Source organism: Vanellus vanellus, assembly GCF_965231255.1.
Source record: "Vanellus vanellus genome assembly, chromosome: 10".
NCBI lineage: Eukaryota > Metazoa > Chordata > Aves > Charadriiformes > Charadriidae > Vanellus > Vanellus vanellus.
This window is the reverse complement of record NC_138915.1, coordinates 20,557,411-20,578,108: the sequence shown is the minus strand read 5'-3', so window position 1 is coordinate 20,578,108 and position 20,698 is coordinate 20,557,411. Positions and strand designations below refer to the sequence as shown.

Below are 20,698 nucleotides of genomic sequence, written 5' to 3'. Positions count from 1 at the left end.
TCCGCCAGCGCTGCGGGAGGACGGGAGCCAGCCATCCTCCCTGCACGCTGGCCTTCGCATCCAGCGCTCCGCCTGCTCCTCAGGGCGCCGGGAGCAGCTCGAGGAGCCCGTGGGAGATGGTCCTCTGCCAGGATGCAGTTACCCCACAAATAAGGAGCAAGCACCGTGTGACTCAGGGTGACCACCTGCACCAGCGTTGCCAGTACCTGCGCTGCGGCGTGCCGGCGGCTGGCCGGGGGGGCTCTGCTCCAGGCCATCCATCTGGCATCTTTCTGAGACACCGTGCTTGGTTTTTTGCCATGCCAAAACAAATCCTAGCAGACTATTAATCACTGGCTTGGAACAGCATCCACCCCGGGTTCGGTTATGATAAGCTATGCCAGCCCTTTCCCCCGCGCTGTGTCTAACATCGTGTCGCCATTTGAAGAGGCCGTAATTACAGCAATTGTTAGGCATTTTTCTAGCCTCTTCTCCCTTCTCTCATAGGTAATGTTATGTGACATATCGCTTTCCCTGACATTCACATCTCCGAGGGCTCTGCCGAAACAGCACCAGCAGCCCGGCTGTGTTGCGGTGCGGGAACATCAGGCTCACCGCAGCCAGCACAGGCGGGGTGCCATAACGTGCGAATCTCAGTTTGGTGGGTGAAAACGATCCACGCGGGGATGCTGGGGGAGAGCTGGGGTTTTGACGGGTGCGTTCTGCAGTTTCCCTACATCTGGAGTCACAGAAGCGGGAAGGGAGGAGGGAAGCATGCTGGGATCAGTGCCTGGACCGCTAATTGCCGGGTGTAGGATACAGGCAGGCAGTGTCTGAAACGCCAAACAGTGGGATGCTGCTAAGTCCATACCAGTGAGAAACCAGAGCCAGATTCCCTGATGCGGGCACCTTGGTGGGATGGAGCTGGAGCCTGGGCCTGTGGCTGCTCCTCAGCTGGTGCTACATGTCTCCATCAGCTCCTCTGGAGCTGGGGAAAATCACTCCAGCTGAGGAACGCTGCCGAAATCTCCCAGCTGGCGTACAGTGCTGCGGCAGGAGGCTGCGTATTCCAGAAATGTTCTCTCCTGCCTGTTGGCGTGCTGGGCAGGGGGGATTGTGGCTCAAGTGTAAAAGCAAGTGAATGTTTGGGAGCTGTCAGCTCTCTGCCAGTGCCAGGGATCTAATTTCTGCTGGAAGAAGGAAGCATCGCAGTCTCCTTCCCATCCCACGGTGTCAGCAGCAGACTAAGGAGCGTGCCTGGATTAAAGGGGGGAGAAAAGAAAGAAAAATTGCAGAATATGTGATTTAGTTGTTTTTGTGACTGTTTTGAAAGACTGAATGGATGCTGCTGGAGCGACTGGGCAGAGTTTGCGAACCTCTGTGTGTTAGCTGTGCAGCCCTTCAGACCAGAGATACTGCGCTCTTCTGTTTCTCTAAATTGCTGTCCTTCCCCAGATGCCTCTATTCCCCCGACCTTCTCAATCTGTTTGTCCATGCAAAGACCTGGTGACTGAATTAAGACGTGTTGTTTGTAAGCTGGATAGAAAGAGTCAAGATTCTCCCATCACCTAGGATAACCTTCGCCCGCAGGCGGATCTCCAGCAGAGAGAAGTTTGGTTGCCTCTTAATTCATCCGTGGCATTGCTGTCTTGTAAACCCTGAGGCCGTCTGTTCTTCACCTGTGTGGGTAACAGCACGCACGGTTTGTAAATGCAGGCAGGCATCCAATGCGCTGTCCTGAAGGTCCACCACGCAATTGTGCGCTGAACTGCATTGCAGCGCTCCCCCGGCTCCGCTCCTGCACGCGCTGACGGCACAGATTGCAATTTCCTCGTGCTTCATTTTCCACCCTCCCTCTTCTCTCCTCCTCGCTTTTAATCTTTGCTTAACTTGTTGTGCAGGCAATTGCGTGGCATTTAGTGCATGGTGATGTGTGTTTGGGGCCTGTGCTGGAAATACAGCTCATTATCTGGAGTGGATAATATTAAGCACTTTTCTCTGTTGGCCATTTGATCACAAGGTTATCCTGTTTGATGGGTTTATACGCTGGAATTGATTGCATGGGAAATATTTAGCCAGCGTGGCTGAAACGTGTGTCTCCCCGCAGGCTGCCAGATGCAGTGGTGCTGCTGCACCCGAGGGGCCGGGGGAGCAGCTCGGAAGGTGTCCAGCGGCCCCGGTGCCCACGGGAGGCCGGTGGTCCCGCTCCGCTCCCGGGTCGGGACCAGGCAGGCATGCAACATGAACTTGCGGCATCAGCAAAGTGGAATTTGCTTTCCTTTCACCGCTCTTTGAGCGTGCTGCAGGAACTCAGCGCGGGGGCATCTTAATGAACAAGGTCCTCCGTGACGTGGGGCACGCTGGCATGAGCGGCCGAGCACGTGTGGAGCCAGCATCCTGCCACTGCCATCACCCCGTGCGGCACAGCACTCCTCGCAGCCCCACTCCGCTGTGCAGACCTGCCGGGACCGTGCTGCCTGGGAACGCTTCTGCTCCCAGCACCGCTGGGTACTGCAACGGCCCCGGGGCATAGGCTCTTTTCAGACCCTCAGGTTAGGTTTCTTGTAAAAGATGGGATTAAATCAAACAAGCTGCATAGTTTTTTGGTGTGATCCTGCAGCGGAGGGCGGGTCAGCTGTCGGTCACCTGCGAGGATGCTGTTTGGTGCTTGATGCTGACCTTGGCCGTGGCAGGGCTGTGCTTCCCAGCTGGCAGAGATGCCCATTCCAGCAGTAGCTCTTCATAACGTGCCCTCTGGGAAGTGGCCTGAGAACCAGTGCGCTCGTTTGCCACAGGCCATCGAGTAGCCGCCAGGTAATGAATGTGGGCAAGCAGCCGGTGGGTCACAGGCCCGCGAGGCGAGGGGAAGACTGCATCGCCTCTGACAGCCCACTGAACCGCACAGCTTTTTTTTTTTTGTTTCACATCTTCATAGTCCGTATTGGAAAAAGAGCGGTTGAGGATGCTGCCTGCCTTCCGCCTTAATGTTGCCCGGTGCGGGCTGCGGAGAGCTGGCCCCTGCCCGGCTCCTCGCTGTCTTCGCTCCCGTGGGATGCGCCTGCCTGGCTCCTTAGGGACCTCTGGAAAGTACCACCCTGTGATCTCCCCCCCCCCCCCCCCCCCCCGGCTTTGCTCTGAGGCAGGCTGTGTAAATCGGGAGCGGCCCCAGCGAGCTTCCTCTGGACCAGCACCAGTGTGGGAGCGGAGAATTAGCCCTGCACCTGCCACTTTTTTTAATATAGGCTTTAAATCTGATTATAACTGCCTGTCTGGCTCTGCATTATGTGCTTCATGATTATTCAGCATTATGTAATCTTTGATAAAAGATGCTGCATCAGTAAAAGTGAATTAAACTATTGAGTGATAGGAGTTTATCGAATTCCTCAGAGTGATGCTGTCCTCTCTTTGGCACTTTAACCTCTCCTGTGGAAGGAGTGTGCCAGACGCTGCCCTTGCTAACAGCCAGGAAACCCTGCTGACTTGGGTGGAATTGCGGGAGTACAAGTAAAGTTAGATTTCAGCTTAGAAAGACAGTTTTTTATAGTTTAAAGACTCAATATTTTACAGCAGCGGCCCCTTATCTGCATTATGGGCAAACTGCTAACAGAGGTACGCGGACAGATGTCTGCAAGTCCCGTGGATGCTCGATAAAGTTTGGCTCTTAGAGGGCTGATGGGCAGAGCTGGCCAGGCTGTCCTCACTCCCAAATCTCTTGAGAGTGGACATGCGCTGAATTCCCATATGGTGGGGGGGAAGTGTGTTTAATTGCAACCTGAATATTTTGTCTTATTTTTCCAAACATCCCCCCCAAACTTAAAATATTGTCTCTTTCTCCTTTTTAGATCTTCCCTATCTCCGCACACAGCAGATGTCTGACGGCTGAATGGTCTAGGGATTTTGCTCTGAGTTTTCCTATTTCTTCATTTCCTTTTTCTGTGCTAGAGTTTTGAGTTTTTTTTCTACTTTGCTGTGATATTAGAAACATTGCTAGGGGAAAAAAAAAAAAGCACAAACCTAAACTGTAACTCCCGACATCGAGACGCTTTGAAAAGCTTTCAAGTTTTGCAGACCTGGATAAGCAAAGAAAGGAAAAAATAAACCTACATCATTTATTTTACTTCACCTAGTAGCTAAAAGGAAGAGGTGCCGGAAAGGGGAAAAACAACACTTCAGAAATGTGAAATTAAAAGAAAGGTTCTGAAAAATTAAAAAGATAAAGTTCCTCTTTGATGCTTAAAACAAATTTCAAAATTTCAAACCATTTTGTGCATGTTTTTTCTGGTTCTGCACTGCACCTGGAGGAATGGGGTGCTGGGGGAGCTGGGTCTGAGCAGGTTTTGCTCTCCCCCCCCCCCCCCCCCCCCCGCTTGCTGTAGAAGAGGATGTGAGTGGTGGCTTGGGTACCACCATCATCGGGGCAGGGTACCAGCGGGAAACCTTTGCTATAGAGGGAGGTGGGGCGTGCATGGAGCCCCCGCAGCGGCGCATCCCAGGAGGGGCAGGGGTGGGGGCCGGAGATGAGGCTGCTGTGCTGCCCTGGCTGCGGGCAATGGCTTTGCTGGCCTCATCCTGTGCTCGTCCTTTCACCTGCTGCACAAAGAATGTTTAATAAAAAACCCCAGCCTTGACAGCCCGCTGATACCATAGTTTTAAATATACATGTTTTAGATCCTGAGATTTATTTTTTGACAGGTACAAGAGAGACAGCTATAAATGCCGGGCTGGGAAGTAAAGTCATTCACATTAGTGCTCAAACAAAGGGCTGCAAGCTGCACCGCTTGCTTTTAATTAAAAGCTTTCCTTATTTTACAGCGTGGGCAGAACCAGAACCTTTGTTACATGCTGCCCGTACCCATCAATGAGCTAGCCGAGTGGCAGGTCACAGGGCCACCCTGTCATACCAGCTCCTCAGTGGGGAGGGGCTGGGTTGGCCCTGCAGACCCCCAAGACCCCAACCTGGTGTCAAGGGACAGCAAACTGGCACCAAAAGGGACGCTGCAGCTCCCCCATGGCAGCACGACTGGAGGAGGAGGGTGCTACAAAATGGGCTGCTGTCTTGCATGGAGAGTTCTCGCATGGGGTTTGGCCAAGGGGGACGTGGGGACCCCCATGCCACCCACCCCCTCCCTCCCAGCCGGGCCACCATGCTGGGGGCATCAGCAGGCACATCGTGATGGGAGTGTTGGGCTTTGGATAAACTAATTGTGTTGCAAGGAGTGGAGCTGAAGCTTTTAGATTTCAGAGCCAACATGTGGCATCTTTATTAATGTGCCTACTTGAGTTCCCTGGGACGCGATGTTTTCTCCTCACCCTGGCCATCCATCTGAACTGATAATAGGACTATTAATCCATTTTGTTGACAGCACTTGCAGACCTCCAGCGAGGCAGGAGATGGGGAGGGGTGGGGCTGCGATCGATGCCTGTTTTGCTCCAAAGGGATCCCGTCACAGCCTCTGGCAAACCCGGCATTAGCTGGGGGTGAAAGGATGGAGTGTTGGTCACCTGGAGAGCATTCTGCAGAAAGCCATTGAGATACGAGATGCTCTACAGAAGGCAAGCCTGAAGGAGACCTTGTGCTCCAGGGCATGTCATGCTGTGCAGGGACGTGGACGCTGGGTTTATATACCATGGACCCGCACAGCAACCTTGTGCCAGTTACTTAACCCCCCTCTAATCCCCCTCCGTACGTACCTATAAGGAGGTGAAGTGTCTGTGATTTCAGGGCCTTTTCAGCCCTGCCCAGCTACAAGGTGCCTGGCACAGCATCCGTCATGTCAATGATTTCCTTTACAGCAGCAGAAATATATATATGCAATATATATCTTTTATATATGTGCTATATAAAGAAACGTTTCAGTGGAAAAAGAGCTGGCAAATGAGGTGCGTCCCTGCCCAGCTCCCACTCCTCCGCGCGTCCCCTGCCAGTGGCTCATCCCAGGCGCCTTTATATTCAGACTGATCCTGTCTGGTTTTAAATATCTCAAGCCGCAGAACTTTCTCCCTCCAGGGAACCACGTCGCAGCCTCATAATTTTCGCTGTCAGCAGAGGGGATTTTTTCCCCTGTGACATTCAACCTAAATGCTCCATTTCTTCATTTCCTGTCATCCCTTCTGGTGATGCCCCTTGTACTCTATTAAATAATTCCTTCCCTCCCTCGCTATTTACACCAACCAGCTCTGTAAGGCTCTTAGTTTGTCTCCCCATGGACAGCTCTTAGCCAAGCAATATATATATTTAAGCCTTTTAATCTTCCTTCAGAAATCAGTCTCTCCGTGCCTTTGATCATTTGTGTGGCTTCCCTCTGAACTGCTGCCAACGCGTCTGTGCCGAGGGAGCCCCGTGCTCTGCCCCGGCCACACCTGAGCCTCCCAGCACCTCCACGCCATCCTCGGACACCAGCGGATGCCCTTATGCTCAGCAGCATACTGGGTCCCCCTCGCTGTCCCCTGAGCCCCAGGTCCCTCCCTGCGGTGGTGCTCCGGCTCCGGTGCGGTGCTGCCAGCTTGGCTCAGCCATCGTTGCCCCTTCTGTTGTCAGCTCGGACTTGCATTTGCCTCCCAGCTGCACTCACTTACGTTTGTGGAAGGCACGGCTCCTTTTGCTGTTTCCTGCCCATGTTTCTAATCTCACTAGGCCCTTTTTGTGTTAATTTTCTATGCTTGCTGGAGCCCACAGCACCTCCCAATATAGCATCATCTGCCAAATTCATTAATGTGTAGTTTACTCTCTCTTTCCAGGTCATTAATGAGGGTATTAAATGAGAGCAGACCTAACCTAGATCCCTGCAGTACCCCATAAACACCTCCCCCTGTTTCTAATTACCCTTTGTTTATGATCCTTCAGCCAGGTTTTCAACCCACATGGCACAGTTCAAGTCATCAGAATTAATTTTTCCAAGGAAGACTTCACGAACGGAGGGAGCAGAGGGTTTGGAGCCTCTCCACGTCCCACCCCCTGTCCCCCGTGGGTCACGGCAACCCCCGCTGCTGAGAGGGGAAGAAAAGCCTGGCAAAAAGGCTCTTCTCTCCGCTGGCTTGTGCTCCCAGTCCGCCGGGAGTCCGCTGCCAGGAGCTGGGGGAACCTGCGCCCCTCCCGTGTCCCCCCGGGGAGGACGGGGGATCCCCTCGGGTGTCCCGGGGCAAGGTGTCCCCCGAGGGGGTGGTGTCCCTGGACGGGTGAGTATCCCGGGGGATGGTGTCTGTGGATGGATGTTGTCCCGGTGGATAGTGTCCCTGGAGGGGGTAGTGTCCCTGGACGGATGTTGTCACGGGGGATGATGTCACGGGGGACGGTGTCCGTGTATGGTTGTTGTCCCGGCGGAAGGTGTCTCTGGACGGGCGGTGTCGCTGTGGGTGGTGTCCCTGGATGGATGTTGTCCCGGGGGACGGTGCCCCCGAAGGGGTTGGTGTCCTGGCCGCCCTCCAGCCGGGTGCCGCCCCGGAGCCGCCGAGGCACCGCACGGTGGTGGCCCGCCCAGGGCCCGGCGGGTTCCGGCTTCACCGTGCACCGTCCGCGCCGGTCCCCACCGCTCCTCCTCCCCGCAGAGGCCGCTAGATGGCGCCCTTATGCCTGGGAAGGCGCGGTGGGGCCCGACGGCGCGGCCGGGGCCGGGCGGGGAGGTGGGTACGGAGCCGCCGCCGAAAGGGAGGGCGGTCCCGGGCTGTGCCCGCGGGGTGACCGCCCCGGCGGCTCCCGCTGCCCACCGTCCCGACGGGGCCTGTGCCGCGGCAGCTCCGACCGGGCACCCCCCTCCCGCCGCGGCGCCAGCTCGCCGCTATCGACCGGCGGGCTCCCGGGGCGGTTTGCCGCAGGGACGCGCCGGCACCCGGGGCGGCACTTTTTTAACCTCGGCGCTGAAGCCGGGGGGGCGGGGGGGAACAGCGTGTCTGGAGGTTTGCAGCCGAAAGGCTCCGACCTGAGCGCCGCCAGCACCGGAGCCCCCCGCCCGCACCGGCCGGCGGCGCACCCGCAACCCGCCGGGGGCAGCACCGCCCCCCGCCGCTCCCGCTAATTAAAGCTCGGGAACGTGAGTGCCGTGCGCGGAGACCCGAGGTAAGGCACCGGCACATGGACAAGTTTTATTTCGTTTTTGGGAGAAGAAGGTATCGCGGTGCCTTCCCCTTTGGCGGGACTGGAGCCGCTCGGGAGAGCCGGGCCCGGCCGGGTCCCACGCCGTCTCCCGGGGGACGCCGGCGGGGCGGGGTGCGGCGCAGCCGGAGCGGGCTCAACTCCCGCCCCAGAAGTAAAGCGACTGAAGGGGCCTGGGGGCGCTCAGCGCGGACCCGGGGGTCCCCGCCCCGGTGCTTGCAGGGGCCCGCCGCCGCCCTGTACGCGCCCGCGGGGCTGAAGGAGGAACCGCCGGTGACCCTCAGCGGCTGCCGCGGCACCCCAAAGCGCGGGTGCGCCCGCAGCTACCGGGCACCGAGGCGGACCCGGCGCCGAGAGGCAACAGGCTCCCGGCGCGGCGGAGCCATCCCGCGCCCCCTCCGCGCCGCTCCGCTCCGGCCCCGCCCCGCCGGCCGGCAGCACGGCTCGGCGCGGCCCCATTGGCGGCGGCGCGGCGCGCCGGCCCCGCCCCCACTCTCCCATTGGCCGTCCGGTCGCCGTCCCCCGCCCCCGCGCCGCCCGCCCCCGCACCGCCCGCCGGCGCTCCGGACTGCGGGCAGTGGCGTGCGGCCGCCGCAGCGAGCGCCGGCGGGAGCGGGCTCGGCTCGGCTCGGCTCGGCTCGGCTCGGCTCGGCTCGGCGCGGCGCGGCTCGGGCACCGCTCGGCTCTCGGCACCCCGCTCCAGCTCGCCATGCCCGGCCCATCCGCCGCGCCGCCGGCTCGGAGCGCCTGAGCGGGCGGCGTTGGTGTGGTGCGCGGGGGACCGCGGCTCCGGTGCCCGCACCCCCCCCGCCCCCCCGCCGCCGGGACAGCCCGGCGGGCGCTGCCCGTATGAAGGCGGCGGGCCCCTGAGGCGGGCGGCCAGCGGCCGTCGGGGCGCGGCGCGGCGCGGCGGCCGGAGGGGGCGGTGGCGGCGATGGGGGCTCTCCCGGCGCTGCTGGGGGCCGCCTTGCTGTGGGCCGGCGCCGGGGCCCTCGTCAACCTCAAGTACTCGGTGGAGGAGGAGCAGCGGGCCGGCACGGTGATCGCCAACGTTGCCAAGGACGCCCGGGACGCCGGTTTCGTGCTGGACCCCCGGCAGCCCACCGCCTTCCGAGTGGTCTCCAACTCGGCCCCCCACCTGGTGGACATCAGCCCCGGGTCCGGGCTCCTGGTGACCAAGCAGAAGATTGACCGGGATCTTCTGTGCCGGCAGAGCCCCAAGTGCGTCATCTCGCTGGAGGTGATGTCCAGTTCCATGGAGATCTGCGTGATCAAGCTGGAGATCAAGGACCTCAACGACAATGCGCCCAGCTTCCCCACTGACCAGATTGAGCTGGAAATCTCAGAGACGGCCAGCCCCGGCACCCGGGTGCCGCTGGAGAGTGCCTACGACCCAGACTCGGGCAGCTTTGGTGTGCAGAGCTATGAGATCACCCCCAACGACCTCTTCGGGCTGGAGACCAAGACACGGGGTGATGGGTCCCGCTTTGCCGAGCTGGTGGTGGAGAAGAGCCTGGACCGCGAGACCCAGTCCCACTATAGCTATGTGATCACGGCACTGGACGGTGGTGACCCACCCAACTTCGGCACGGTGGAGCTCAGCATCCGCGTCATCGACTCCAATGACAACAACCCGCTCTTCGAGGAGCCGGCCTACACCGTCAGCGTGCCTGAAAATGCCCCACCAGGTACGCCGGTCATCCGCCTCAACGCCTCCGACCCGGACGAGGGCACCAATGGCCAGGTCCTCTACTCATTCCACAGCTACGTCTCCGAGCGGGCCCGGGAGCTCTTCCAGATCGACCCCCAGAGTGGCCTCATCACAGTGAGCGGTGCCATCGACTACGAGGAGGGTCACGTCTACGAGCTGGACGTGCAGGCCAAGGACTTGGGGCCTAACTCTATCCCTGCCCATTGCAAAGTGACCATCAGCGTCCAGGATGCCAACGACAACCCGCCCCTCATCAACCTGCTCTCTGTCAACAGTGAGCTGGTGGAGGTGAGCGAGAACGCCCCGCCGGGGTACGTCATCGCCCTGGTGCGGGTCTCCGACCGCGACTCCGGGGCCAATGGGCGGGTGCAATGCAAGCTCCTGGGCAACGTGCCTTTCCGGCTACAGGAGTATGAGAGCTTCTCCACCATCCTGGTGGATGGGAGGCTGGACCGGGAGCAGAGGGACCAGTACAACCTCACCATCCAGGCCAAGGACAACGGTGTCCCCTCCCTGCAGGCCACCAAGTCCTTTACTGTCAAGATCACCGATGAGAATGACAACCATCCCCACTTCTCCAAGCCTTATTACCAGGTCATCGTGCAGGAGAACAACACCCCAGGGGCCTACCTCCTCTCCGTCTCGGCCAGGGACCCTGACCTGGGCCTCAATGGCAGTGTCTCCTACCAAATCGTGCCCTCCCAAGTCAGGGACATGCCTGTCTTCACCTATGTCTCCATCAACCCCAACTCTGGAGATATCTATGCTTTGAGGTCCTTCAATCATGAGCAGACAAAGGCCTTTGAGTTCAAGGTCCTGGCAAAAGACGGGGGTAATCCTTCTCTGCAGAGCAATGCCACCGTCAGGGTGATCGTCCTGGACGTCAACGACAACACCCCCGTGATCACGGCCCCGCCGCTGGTCAACGGGACCGCGGAGGTGTACATCCCCCGGAATGCGGGGGTCGGCTACTTGGTGACGGTGGTCAAGGCAGACGACTATGACGAGGGTGAAAATGGCAGACTTTCCTATGAAATGGTGGAAGGAGACAGAGGATTTTTTGAGATAGACCAGGTCAATGGCGAGATAAGGACCACCAGAGCTTTTGGGGAGAACGCAAAGACAGCCTATGAGCTGATCGTGGTGGCTCACGACCATGGAAAAACATCTCTCTCGGCTTCTGCCTTGATTTTGATATACCTGTCTCCAGCCCTGGATGCGCAGGAGTCCATAGGATCTGTTAACCTCTCCCTGATTTTCATTATTGCCCTGGGGTCTATCGCAGCCATTCTTTTTGTCACCATGATCTTCGTGGCAGTCAAGTGCAAAAGGGATAACAAGGAAATCAGGACCTACAACTGCAGGTAAAGACATCTTTGTTTCTGTACACCTGCCGGGTCTGCTTTGGTTTTTGCCGTCACAGTTACTTTTCCATTTGCTGCTGTATACTTTGGGGGGGGACGAGCTTGGGGGGGGGGGGGGGGGGGGGGAGGGGAGGGGAGGGGGATAGATTTGCTTTGGGAACAAAAGTGAGGTTCCCATCCCTCTAAGGATGTTTCCTGCAAAGACTTAGAAAAATTGTTCTCCGGGAGGAGGACAGAAATTCGTGCCGAGTAATGGATCGACTTAATTGTGCGGCTTGACAATCTGTTGCAGCACCCTTGATTTTACGCGCTCCGTCGCAGGAAAGGGTGGTGGTGGGGGGAGAACAGTTTTCCAGCCTGTTCCCGTGGGCAGCCCCCCGTCCCCAGCACAGCTCCCCAAGCTCGCGATGATGGGGGATGGAAAAGCCCCCCACCGCAGCATCCCTGCAGCAGACGGGGCGAGTGGCCACCCCGGCATCCCTAAGCCCTCGCTCGCTGTTCAAAAGAGCTATTGTGCGCCCGATGGCGGCTCCTCGCCACGGCTGGCGGTGGGGCCAACTGGATAAAATAGTGGCAAAAATCCCCCAGTTCCCGCCCCCCCCCCCCCCTCCCCGATTCGCCACTCCAGCAGCCGGCACGGCCGGTTGGGCCGGGAGCGATGGGGTGAGGGAGGATTTTTGCAGCGCTGTGCGGTATTTTTGCCCTGGCTTGAATGGGTGCTCCCGGGTCCGAAATGCCGGAGGGGAGGTCAGCCCTGCGCCCGGAGCCGCTGAAAGGCTGATAGGGGAAATCCAGTCCCCTGAATATGTAAGAGCCCGGCGATTATTGTCTCTCTTTTACTATTCTCTGTGTTACACAAGTTAGGAGACAAATGCTAACCACACATGAATATCAATCAGATGCCATAAAAGAGCAGCTGCAATGCCTCATAAATGGTTTAATCCTGTTACTGGTGAAATAGCCATGACTTCTCCATTCCTTCGGCACCGAGTCGTTTCAGAGGGGAGGGATGGAAATTAATTTTGCTCTACCTTGGAAACGCGCGCTGGCCCCCGGCGATTCTGCGGCGCAGGGGGATGTGCGGTCTTTAAAGTTTTATTTATGCAGAAATAATGCCGGAGAGTTCGCGTTTTATACCCCGTTTTCACTGCGCAAAGCGCGTTTATAAGCCGTTTTGCTCGACGGAGGAAAAATGGTCTGCAAATAAAGGTCGGTCTGTGCTGTATTATGGGATGTCTAGCTTCAAGTGAAAGCTCATACACCAGATTTCTTGCCAGCTCGGCCCATTAAACAAGAATAGGACCTGAATGGATAAAAACCACGTCGTGGTGGTGCCCCTAACAGCTTCACACATACGTATAAGCCCTGGGTTTGCTGTGACGGCTTAGGGATTAATGAAGTGCAGTTTAATTAAATAATTGGTCAATAGAGAAAGGACAGCAAAATGAATGCCTGCGGGAAATAATTGGGCTCTCGCATTGCCAAACTTAAACATTTAGGTAAACAAAACAATTAAAGCTTCATCAAGCATTGTTTAGACGAGTCAGCAGCATATAGGTTGTTGGCACAACAGAAATCCCTGCCTTGCCCTGATTTATTTGCGCGCTCAGGGGGGATGCTCGGGCTGTTATCAGCGAGCGTCTGAGCAGGAGAAGTCAGCTGCGGAGGTAGAGAAGCACCAGGTCGGCTCAGCAGCGGCTGCGACCGCAGGGCACCCTCTCCCCACGCTGGGTGACTGCTGCTGGGCTTTGCCAGTGCCTTATTTTAGAGGTTCTTCACAGCAGCTGCTGGAGAGTCTTCGTAAAATGTGTTAATTTAGGAGGCCCATAAGGTTATATGAGAGCTGTTCGACTTGGTGGCATTTTCATGCTCAGGCAATTAGCTTTCTGGAACAAGAATATTTGTCCAATATTTGTGTTTCTAGATAAACTGTATTATTTATTCATCCCATTATTTCTGTTGCAGCTATTGGAATTCTTTTTTCTTCTTTCTTTCTTTCTTTTTTTTTTTTTCCCCTCCAATGCTGTTATCGTAACAAGAAGAGGAGCAAAGTCCCGACTTTCAAATGTGTATTTCTGACCGTGGGTAGCATCTGATGTGCTTCCCTGGGAAATACTGAGCTGCCCAATGCTGTGCGTGCACAGATCCATCTGTGGGGCATTGGCTGGGGCTGTGTTGCTCCCTGTGGAAAGAGGAGCCACCGTCACCCTGAGCCGAGCATACCCAGTTAATGCAAGGTGCCATCATCGTATTTGTCATTATTTGCTCGGGTGCTGTTTCAGGATAACTTTTTTCCTGCTGTGTTTTGCAGAAGGCATTCAAGGCACTCCGTCAGTTAATTCTTTTGGCAGGTGGGAAGCAAAGAGGGAAAGAAAGGCAGAGAAAAACAAGCTTGCAGTTTAAAAAAAAAAAAAAAGGTCAAAAAGGATCATTTCTCTTTGCAAAACACAGTTGTTGTTCTCCGATTTCTAGGAGGCGAAAGCATTTCCCAGCAGAAGGGGGTGTGTGTCGGGGGCGAGGGAGGGATAGGATGTGGTTGGAGAAAAGATTTCGAGTTATCAGGTATTATCAGGAGATAGTCAAAACACCAGCAATTTGGATAAAGCATTAATAAACGAACAGCCTTTGGAGTGTGAGAGAGCAGAGCGTGCCAGCTAGGACTGCTTCTGGGTCTGCTTTATTTACTGCTATGGAAAATGAACTGGGAAAAAAATCCACTATTCATTTTGAATTTTCATTACGGGGACCAAATTAAATCACTTTTAAAATCCTTATTATGCATGGAAATGAATGCAGGTACCCTTTCAGTTCATGGATTTTAACATCTCCATTTTTCTCTTCTGCAGGCTGGACTTTACTCCTAGTAACTAAATATCAGCAATTATAAACACTAGAGAAAAACAGAGGCATTCTCCCTTCCCGTTATTTTTCATATTTGACCCGAAAGCATGTGAAAATAAGCTAAAGACCGTGTCGTGCCACCAGACCCAAAACGTGACGTAATGTGCATGACTAAGAAGCCTACATGGAGACGGGGGCCAAGCCCTCCGGGTTTCTGCATGTGTATTTAGCGGGGCAGGGTTCGGGATGCTCTCAGCTATTCGTTTTCCTTCTGTCCCCCAGAATCGCAGAATACTCCTACGGGCATCAAAAGAAATCAAGCAAGAAAAAGAAAATCAGCAAGAATGATATCCGCCTGGTACCGCGGGACGTGGAAGAGACGGATAAAATGAACGTTGTGAGCTGCTCCTCCCTCACTTCATCCCTCAACTACTTCGACTACCACCAGCAGACCCTGCCGCTGGGCTGCCGCCGCTCCGAAAGCACCTTCCTCAACGTGGAGAGCCAGAACAACAGGAACGCCGGCTCCAACCACATTTACCATCACACCTTCACGGGGCAGAGCCCCCAGCAGCCCGACCTCATCATCAACGGGATGCCGCTGCCGGAGGTGAGCGTGGGCGGGCAGCCCCCGTCCCCGGGCATCGCTAACGGCTTTGCACGTGGAGCGCGTGTGCGTGGCGTGCGGGTCTGGCGGTGTCAGTGCTGCCGAAACCACGCGTGGAGCAAATGGGTTTTCAGTGGTGTTTTCTGTGCGTCGGACACCCCAGGGCAGGGGGGAGTGGTGGGCACCCACATTTTGGGTTCTGCACCACTGGTGGTGGTGGGTGGTTGTTTCGCCCCCCGGGCACTGCCGAGCGCCCCAGAAGTGCCCAGGCGGGGATGCCGGCGCTGCTGGGCCAGGCCTCCGTGGTGCCGGGAGGCTGGAGGTGGCTGTTTTGCAAGTGGATTTGGAGTGCGGTGATGCTCAAGGGTGATGACACTCGTTGCCTTCGCAGGAGGTTTTTTAAAAGGTTGGTGAAAGTAGTGGTGGCGGCTGTGGCCCTGGAGGCAGCGGGTTGTGCTGGGGACGCAGGCGGCGCAGGATGCCCCGGTGTGACCACCCGGCCCGGTGCCATTCCCTCGCTGCGCAGGATGGGTGCGCGCCGGCCGGCATGGGAGGGATGTGCGGGACCTGCCGAAGGCAGGGGAAGGGGCTGCTCCCATCCACGCCATCCTCATCAGGTTCTTCTAATTCACCGGCTTTCCTGTACATCACAGACATCATTTAATGTTGCTTGTTTGTCTCTCTTTGAATTATTGTTTGGTATTAAGCAAAACAATCAAAGGTTTGTCATGTTTCCTGCTTTGAACAGAATAACAAAGCTGGAAAAGCAGCTGAAATATTTATGGCTCGCTCAGTTTTGCGTTCAGTGTGCTGGTGTAAATGCAAAACGATGCTGTGGAAGACGGAGGAGCTGCTTCAGATTTATACTGGCTGTATGGAGAGCAGAGCCCGGTCCTCCGTGAGCGTCTGCAGGGCTGCCGGAGGGGGCTGGTGCCGGCGGGCCTGATCCTGCAGCCTTTGCCTTGGCAAAACACTCGTTGAACTCTGGTGTTTAACCCCGGCTAAGGCTATGGCACCAGCTCCCGAGAGGCCACGTCCCAGTGCCGTCCCAGTTTTGGGGTGCTCCCAGCCCACGTGCCAGTTGCTCAAAGCAGAGGCACAGGTTTTAATGACCAGACAGTGGGGAGGGGGTTGTCGGGATCTCCGTGGCAGCTCGTGGGCATTGCCTTTCCGAGGTCGCCCGTGGACATGCTGCGAGGAGGCAACTTCTGCATCGGCACAGCCGCCCACGTGCGTTTGGGAGGGTACGGCGTGGGCAACCGAGCGCCGGTCCTGAGAATTAGAGCTTGATTTAACTTGTGGTGTCGGTAGAAAAGCTGTAATGGAGTTTCTCAGCAATAACTGAATGGGAATGACCTGGATATAAGCCCTCATATATTCTGCTTGCAGGCATCCAGCCATAGAGCTGAGCGGGCTCTGCTGCTCCCAAATGCCCTGATGGGGAGAGGCAGGGACTTTACATCCGAGTCTGGATGGGAGCAGTTTGGGATGAGCCTGCCTCTGCTCCAGTAAGGCAGAAGAGCTGCTACCGAAACCGTCTGCTGCTTGCGCTGTGCCGGGCAGGCCGGGGGTGGGAAACACCACCCATCACGTACTGGGGGATCCCCATCGATGCTCAGATTTGCCTGTGCTCTTCACTGAGTACCAGCAGGGGCTCAGGGTGCCCATCTGCCTGGGGAGCCCATCCCAAGGCTGTGGGTGACCCAAGCTGTTGGGATGCTGGGGACAGCCGTCCCTGAGGAATTCTGGCCTTCCTGGAGCGGTGTCCTTTGGAGAGGGGTCTTGAGCGCATCTCTGGATGTTGCTTGTGAAGGGCACCGAGCAGTGGAGCACCCTGTCAGCCCGTGATTCACTGCCGCAGACAAAATTCAGTCGTAAAATCCATCACACGTCGGCATTAGCCAGAAGGGCGCGCCGGCAGCGGGAGGTCTGCGGTGCCAGAGGGGAGGGAAGGACCATTGGGAACATCATAGCTCAGCTGATAACAAAGTTAACAGGCAGCTGCAGGCAAAAGGCAGTGCTGCCCACGTTCCTCCCCTCACAACGTGCCCTCCCGCAGCCCCGCGAGCACACGGGAGGTCCCCAGTCCTGCTCGGGGACCAGCAGCTCTCGGGGAGAGCAGAATGTCCTGGCAGGGGTCTGCTTGCTCTCTGGGAATGCTTTTGGACAAAAGGGCAGGGCCAGGGCACGGGGAGGAGAAATCCCAACTGGAAGTTGCTTGGAAGCTTGGTTTAGGGTGGGAACTTCTCTGGGTTTTGGCAGAGAGCCCCTGTGTTACGCTTCCAGCTGTTGCAAGGGAAGTTATCTTACTGATGGTATGGGTTCTGTGGGCTCCTAAAAATCCAGGTGACTCCTGAGGAGGCTGAGCAGTACCAGAGTGACAGCCCTGTCCTGGCACGCAGGGTGACATGGGGACTCCATAAAAGATGCTTCTACAGAGGAGCATCACAGCCTGGTACCCACTGAAGCCCATCGCTGCCGTAGCAGGTGTTATGGTGTGATGATGTCCATATGAAGTGTACTATTGGTACATCTCCAGGTGATGATCATTTAATAAATTAAATTCCTGCCCAAGTCTGGAGTTTCCAGAGCCAAACCGTTCCCTGCAGTGCATCCAGCGGGACTTTGTCTGGGCTGGTTTGAATCGCCTTCGGTGACGAGGCCGCCGGCGTTTCCCCCGGGAGCCTTTACGAGGTGTCAGCATTGGGGAGATATCGCTGCTGCTCCACTCGGGAGTGACTTTTCCTGATGGGAAGGCAAAGCATCTGTTGATAAAAGATAAAATACGGAGGTAAACGTGTCGCTGGAGGTGTCGCTTAGCATATGATGGTTGTGGCTGGGAGTAAGCGATTGCCTCTGCAGACGCGCGCTGTCCTAGCAGCAGTGGCTTCGCAGTGTAGCTGGTCTTTAATGTGAGGCTTATTTACTTTAACAGTCAGGAACCTTGAAATAAAAGTCCCCAAGGATGGGTTGTTTGTTTGTGGAGCTTCAGGAGCCATTTCTCCTGCGCCACGGCAGCGGCATGAGCGGTGGCAGGCCTCGGGGCTGGCGGTGCCGTGCTGTGCCGGCGGTAATTGGGTTGGTCGGTGTTGCCCACCTCTCCCCGCTGATCCAGAAAGGATTAAACGGCAGTGCCTGTGGGGACCACAACCCTGCTCTGAGGATGCAAAAAAAAGTTTGAGATGCCCCTTGGAAAGCTTTTTCCTTCGGGTGGCTCGGCTGCCAAGAGAGCATCGGGGGGGGGGGGCTCTGACCCCGCTGGGGCTTGGAGGTCCCTTGGGTGCTGGGGTACCACTCGGGGACCCCTGCCTGTGGCCTTTTAGCATCCTTGTGGCTGCAGGCAGCGAAGGCAAAAAGCGTTTGCGAGCGGCTCTGGTGAGCGTGGCTGACAGCGGGAGGCTTGGCCCCCGTTAGTGTTTCGGCATGTTTTGCAGGAGGGAGAGCGGGACATGTCGGAGCTGCAAGGGCATTGCCGGTCAGAGGCTTTGCTGCTGCCGAGGGCTTTTCTTTTACTTCCCGCTGAGCCGGAGGAGAAGTCAGCTTTGAAACCGAAAGGGCTTGTTTTCCAGTTTTGCCATGTATATTGCTGGAAGCTGTATCAGGAGATTAAAAATCAAAATTAATAGGAGCCATTAGGCAGCTTGCTTGATAAAAATGCACGTTGCACTGGGGTGGTGTGGAAACCAGTGTGAATGCTGAGCCTTTTAGGATCCCCGGGACACGGCTTGCATGTAGAGCAGCCACCCTTGGGTAACATTTCCATGCCTGGATTCTGACTTCATGCTTTTAACGGAAAACGACGTGTGCGTAATGGCTGCGTCTGTGTTTCAGAGGCAGTTTTACAGCCCAAATCCGCGCCACTTTGGGAGACGGTGCCGCAGCATGGTGTGCTCCCCGGGACGAGGAGCATCCCCCGGGCTGCGGCAGCTTCCTCTGCCCCTCTGGCTCACCCGGGGCCGCAGCGGTGGCCGGTCCTGTGAAATGGGAGGGGACGAGCCTTACTCGAGAAGTTGGATGTCCAAAGGTGGAATTAGCCCGGAGGTTCAGGACTGACTGTCTGTGGGGGTCCGGGGTGGCCCCGTCGCAGCAGCGGCAGGGGCGGGAAGCAGCAGCGCTGCCGGTACACCGTAAGCAGGGCGAGGATCGGGCATGGCTTTGCTCTGCCGCGGCTTTGGTACGTCCCGATGGAGAAGGTCACGGTGGAGCAGCCAGTGATCCACCAGGACTCGGGTCCCCCGGGGACCTGCCAGACCCGGCCCCAGTGCTGGGGGGATGCGTGGTGATCCGCCGCCTCCTGAGCTGGTGGCCACCATCAGTAAGATAGGGAATTACTGGTTTTAGTGATAATCCTGGTCTAATCCCCCAACCTTGATACACTCCGGCGTAATCCTCACTCACACTGATTTCGTTTGGGCTCCTTGTGGCAGCGGGGATTATTTGAGCGAGCAACAGTTGCAGGATAAGGCCCCGGTGGTTTCAGATATGCTTTTTACTACCTGGAAAGCGTTCTCCTCGCTGTAGGAAATGGTTTTCTAAGCACAATAGAGCAATTTTCGTTTCAGGCGGCGCCGGCAGTTTTTGCTCTGGCTATCTGGCGGTGTTAACTAAAGCACATTTCTACAACACACAAAGATTTTTGTTTTGTAAGAAATGAAATCGGCGTGGCTGTTCCTCTTTCTCTGTCATTTCTCTACTTGTCAATTCTTTCTTCCCCTCCAGCTTATCCTCCTCTTCTCCGCTAGCCTTAAAAAGCCCCCAAAGTGTCTGTTATAATCACATTTTGTGTGTTACAACCAGAATGAATGTACTCACTTTAATATGCTGGGTTTGAGGAAATCAGTTTCTGTCTGGTATAACAGACAATTTGTTATAAACCGTGCCATTTAAAAGTGAAGGGCCTTGCTTTAGTGTAACGCTGGGGAAACGTCATGATACATAATTGGAAGGGATTTGGCTTGCTTCTGAGTAATACTGTGTATAAAGCAGGGGGAGGAAAAAAAAAAAAAAAAAGAGATCATTTCCAACCCCGGAGAAAGTTTGCGGTGCTGAGACATGCCAGGCTGTTGAAACCGGGCTTATTTTCGGCAGAGATAATAATTAGAGCGTTATCAGCGATGATGTTCGACTAGTCGGAAGGCTGACTGCAGCGAGCGTGCGTTGCCAGTCTTGTTTTCTCCTTGGGAGGTCACTGTAACTCAGCACTTTTCCGTGCCTGCGACGCGCACCGCGCTGGGTAAGCGCGGGTCAGGGCTGTCCTCGGTGCCCCTGCGTCCCCGTCCCGGCGCTAGCGGCGGCCGTTCCTCTCCCAGAGCCCGCCGCAGAGGAGGGATGCTTTCCAGCTGTCGGCCATCCCCTCCCTGGGGAAAGCTCGGCGGTCCCTGCCGGGCCGCGCTGGACCAGCGCCCGCGGGGTGGGAACCCCAAACCTCCCCGGCCGCTTTCCCCGCTCGCTCCAAATCTGCCCCGAAATCGCGATTCCCAGCAAATCCCTCCTCGGCTTAACCACTCCCAAAGGGTTTTGCGTATCGCTGAACGTTCCCTGACCTCTCCGAGCGTCCGAGGCCGGCGTTATGGAAATCAGCAGCTTTTTATTCCCTTCCGAGGTCAGCCTAACCAAATTACACATCTCCTAATGGAATCGCTCCAAGCTCTCCGCTTGGAAAAATTCATTTGAATACCTTGCAACGGGGATGACTACGCCAGCTCCCGTTCACGTTTAGCCACGTCTCGCCCCGATGGCCACGCTCGCTGCGCCGCCTCCTGGGCCAGCCTGGAGTTCATTCGGCGCGCTTTGGCTTTTGGATGGGTGATGGGGGGCTGCGACCCCGTCCCGGCGTCTCTTTGAGCTTTCCAAGGGTTTTCCAGCCCGCGGTGGGGTCCCGGCTGGGTGGGACCAAAGGGGTTTGCCGCGAGGGTCTGTGGAGGAATTAGGGCCAGTTTGTGGTGTGCGGTGGCAGTAGCCGAGCTATATTTACACTAAAACCCTCTCCTTTGATGGGAAGAGCTATATATAATGCTATAATGATTATATCATCATGTATTGCATACTGTATATTATATATCATATATTATCTGTTATATGCTATGTAATATACATGATGCATTTGT

General features: G+C 56.3%; 1 protein-coding gene across 2 annotated transcripts in view; it reads left to right on the top strand.

The window, feature by feature from the left end:
* Positions 1–9,002: 9,002 nt before the first annotated feature.
* PCDH19 (protocadherin 19) overlaps positions 9,003–20,698 on the top strand; it is a gene marked incomplete at its 5' end in the record, with an annotated part of 56,267 nt that continues 44,571 nt past the window's right edge. For both annotated transcript variants that reach the window (XM_082488249.1, XM_082488248.1), the window contains 2 exons: positions 9,003–11,143; positions 14,267–14,594. In XM_082488249.1, the coding sequence (XP_082344375.1) occupies positions 9,003–11,143; positions 14,267–14,594 (2,469 nt within the window). The remainder of the gene's footprint in view (positions 11,144–14,266; positions 14,595–20,698) is intronic.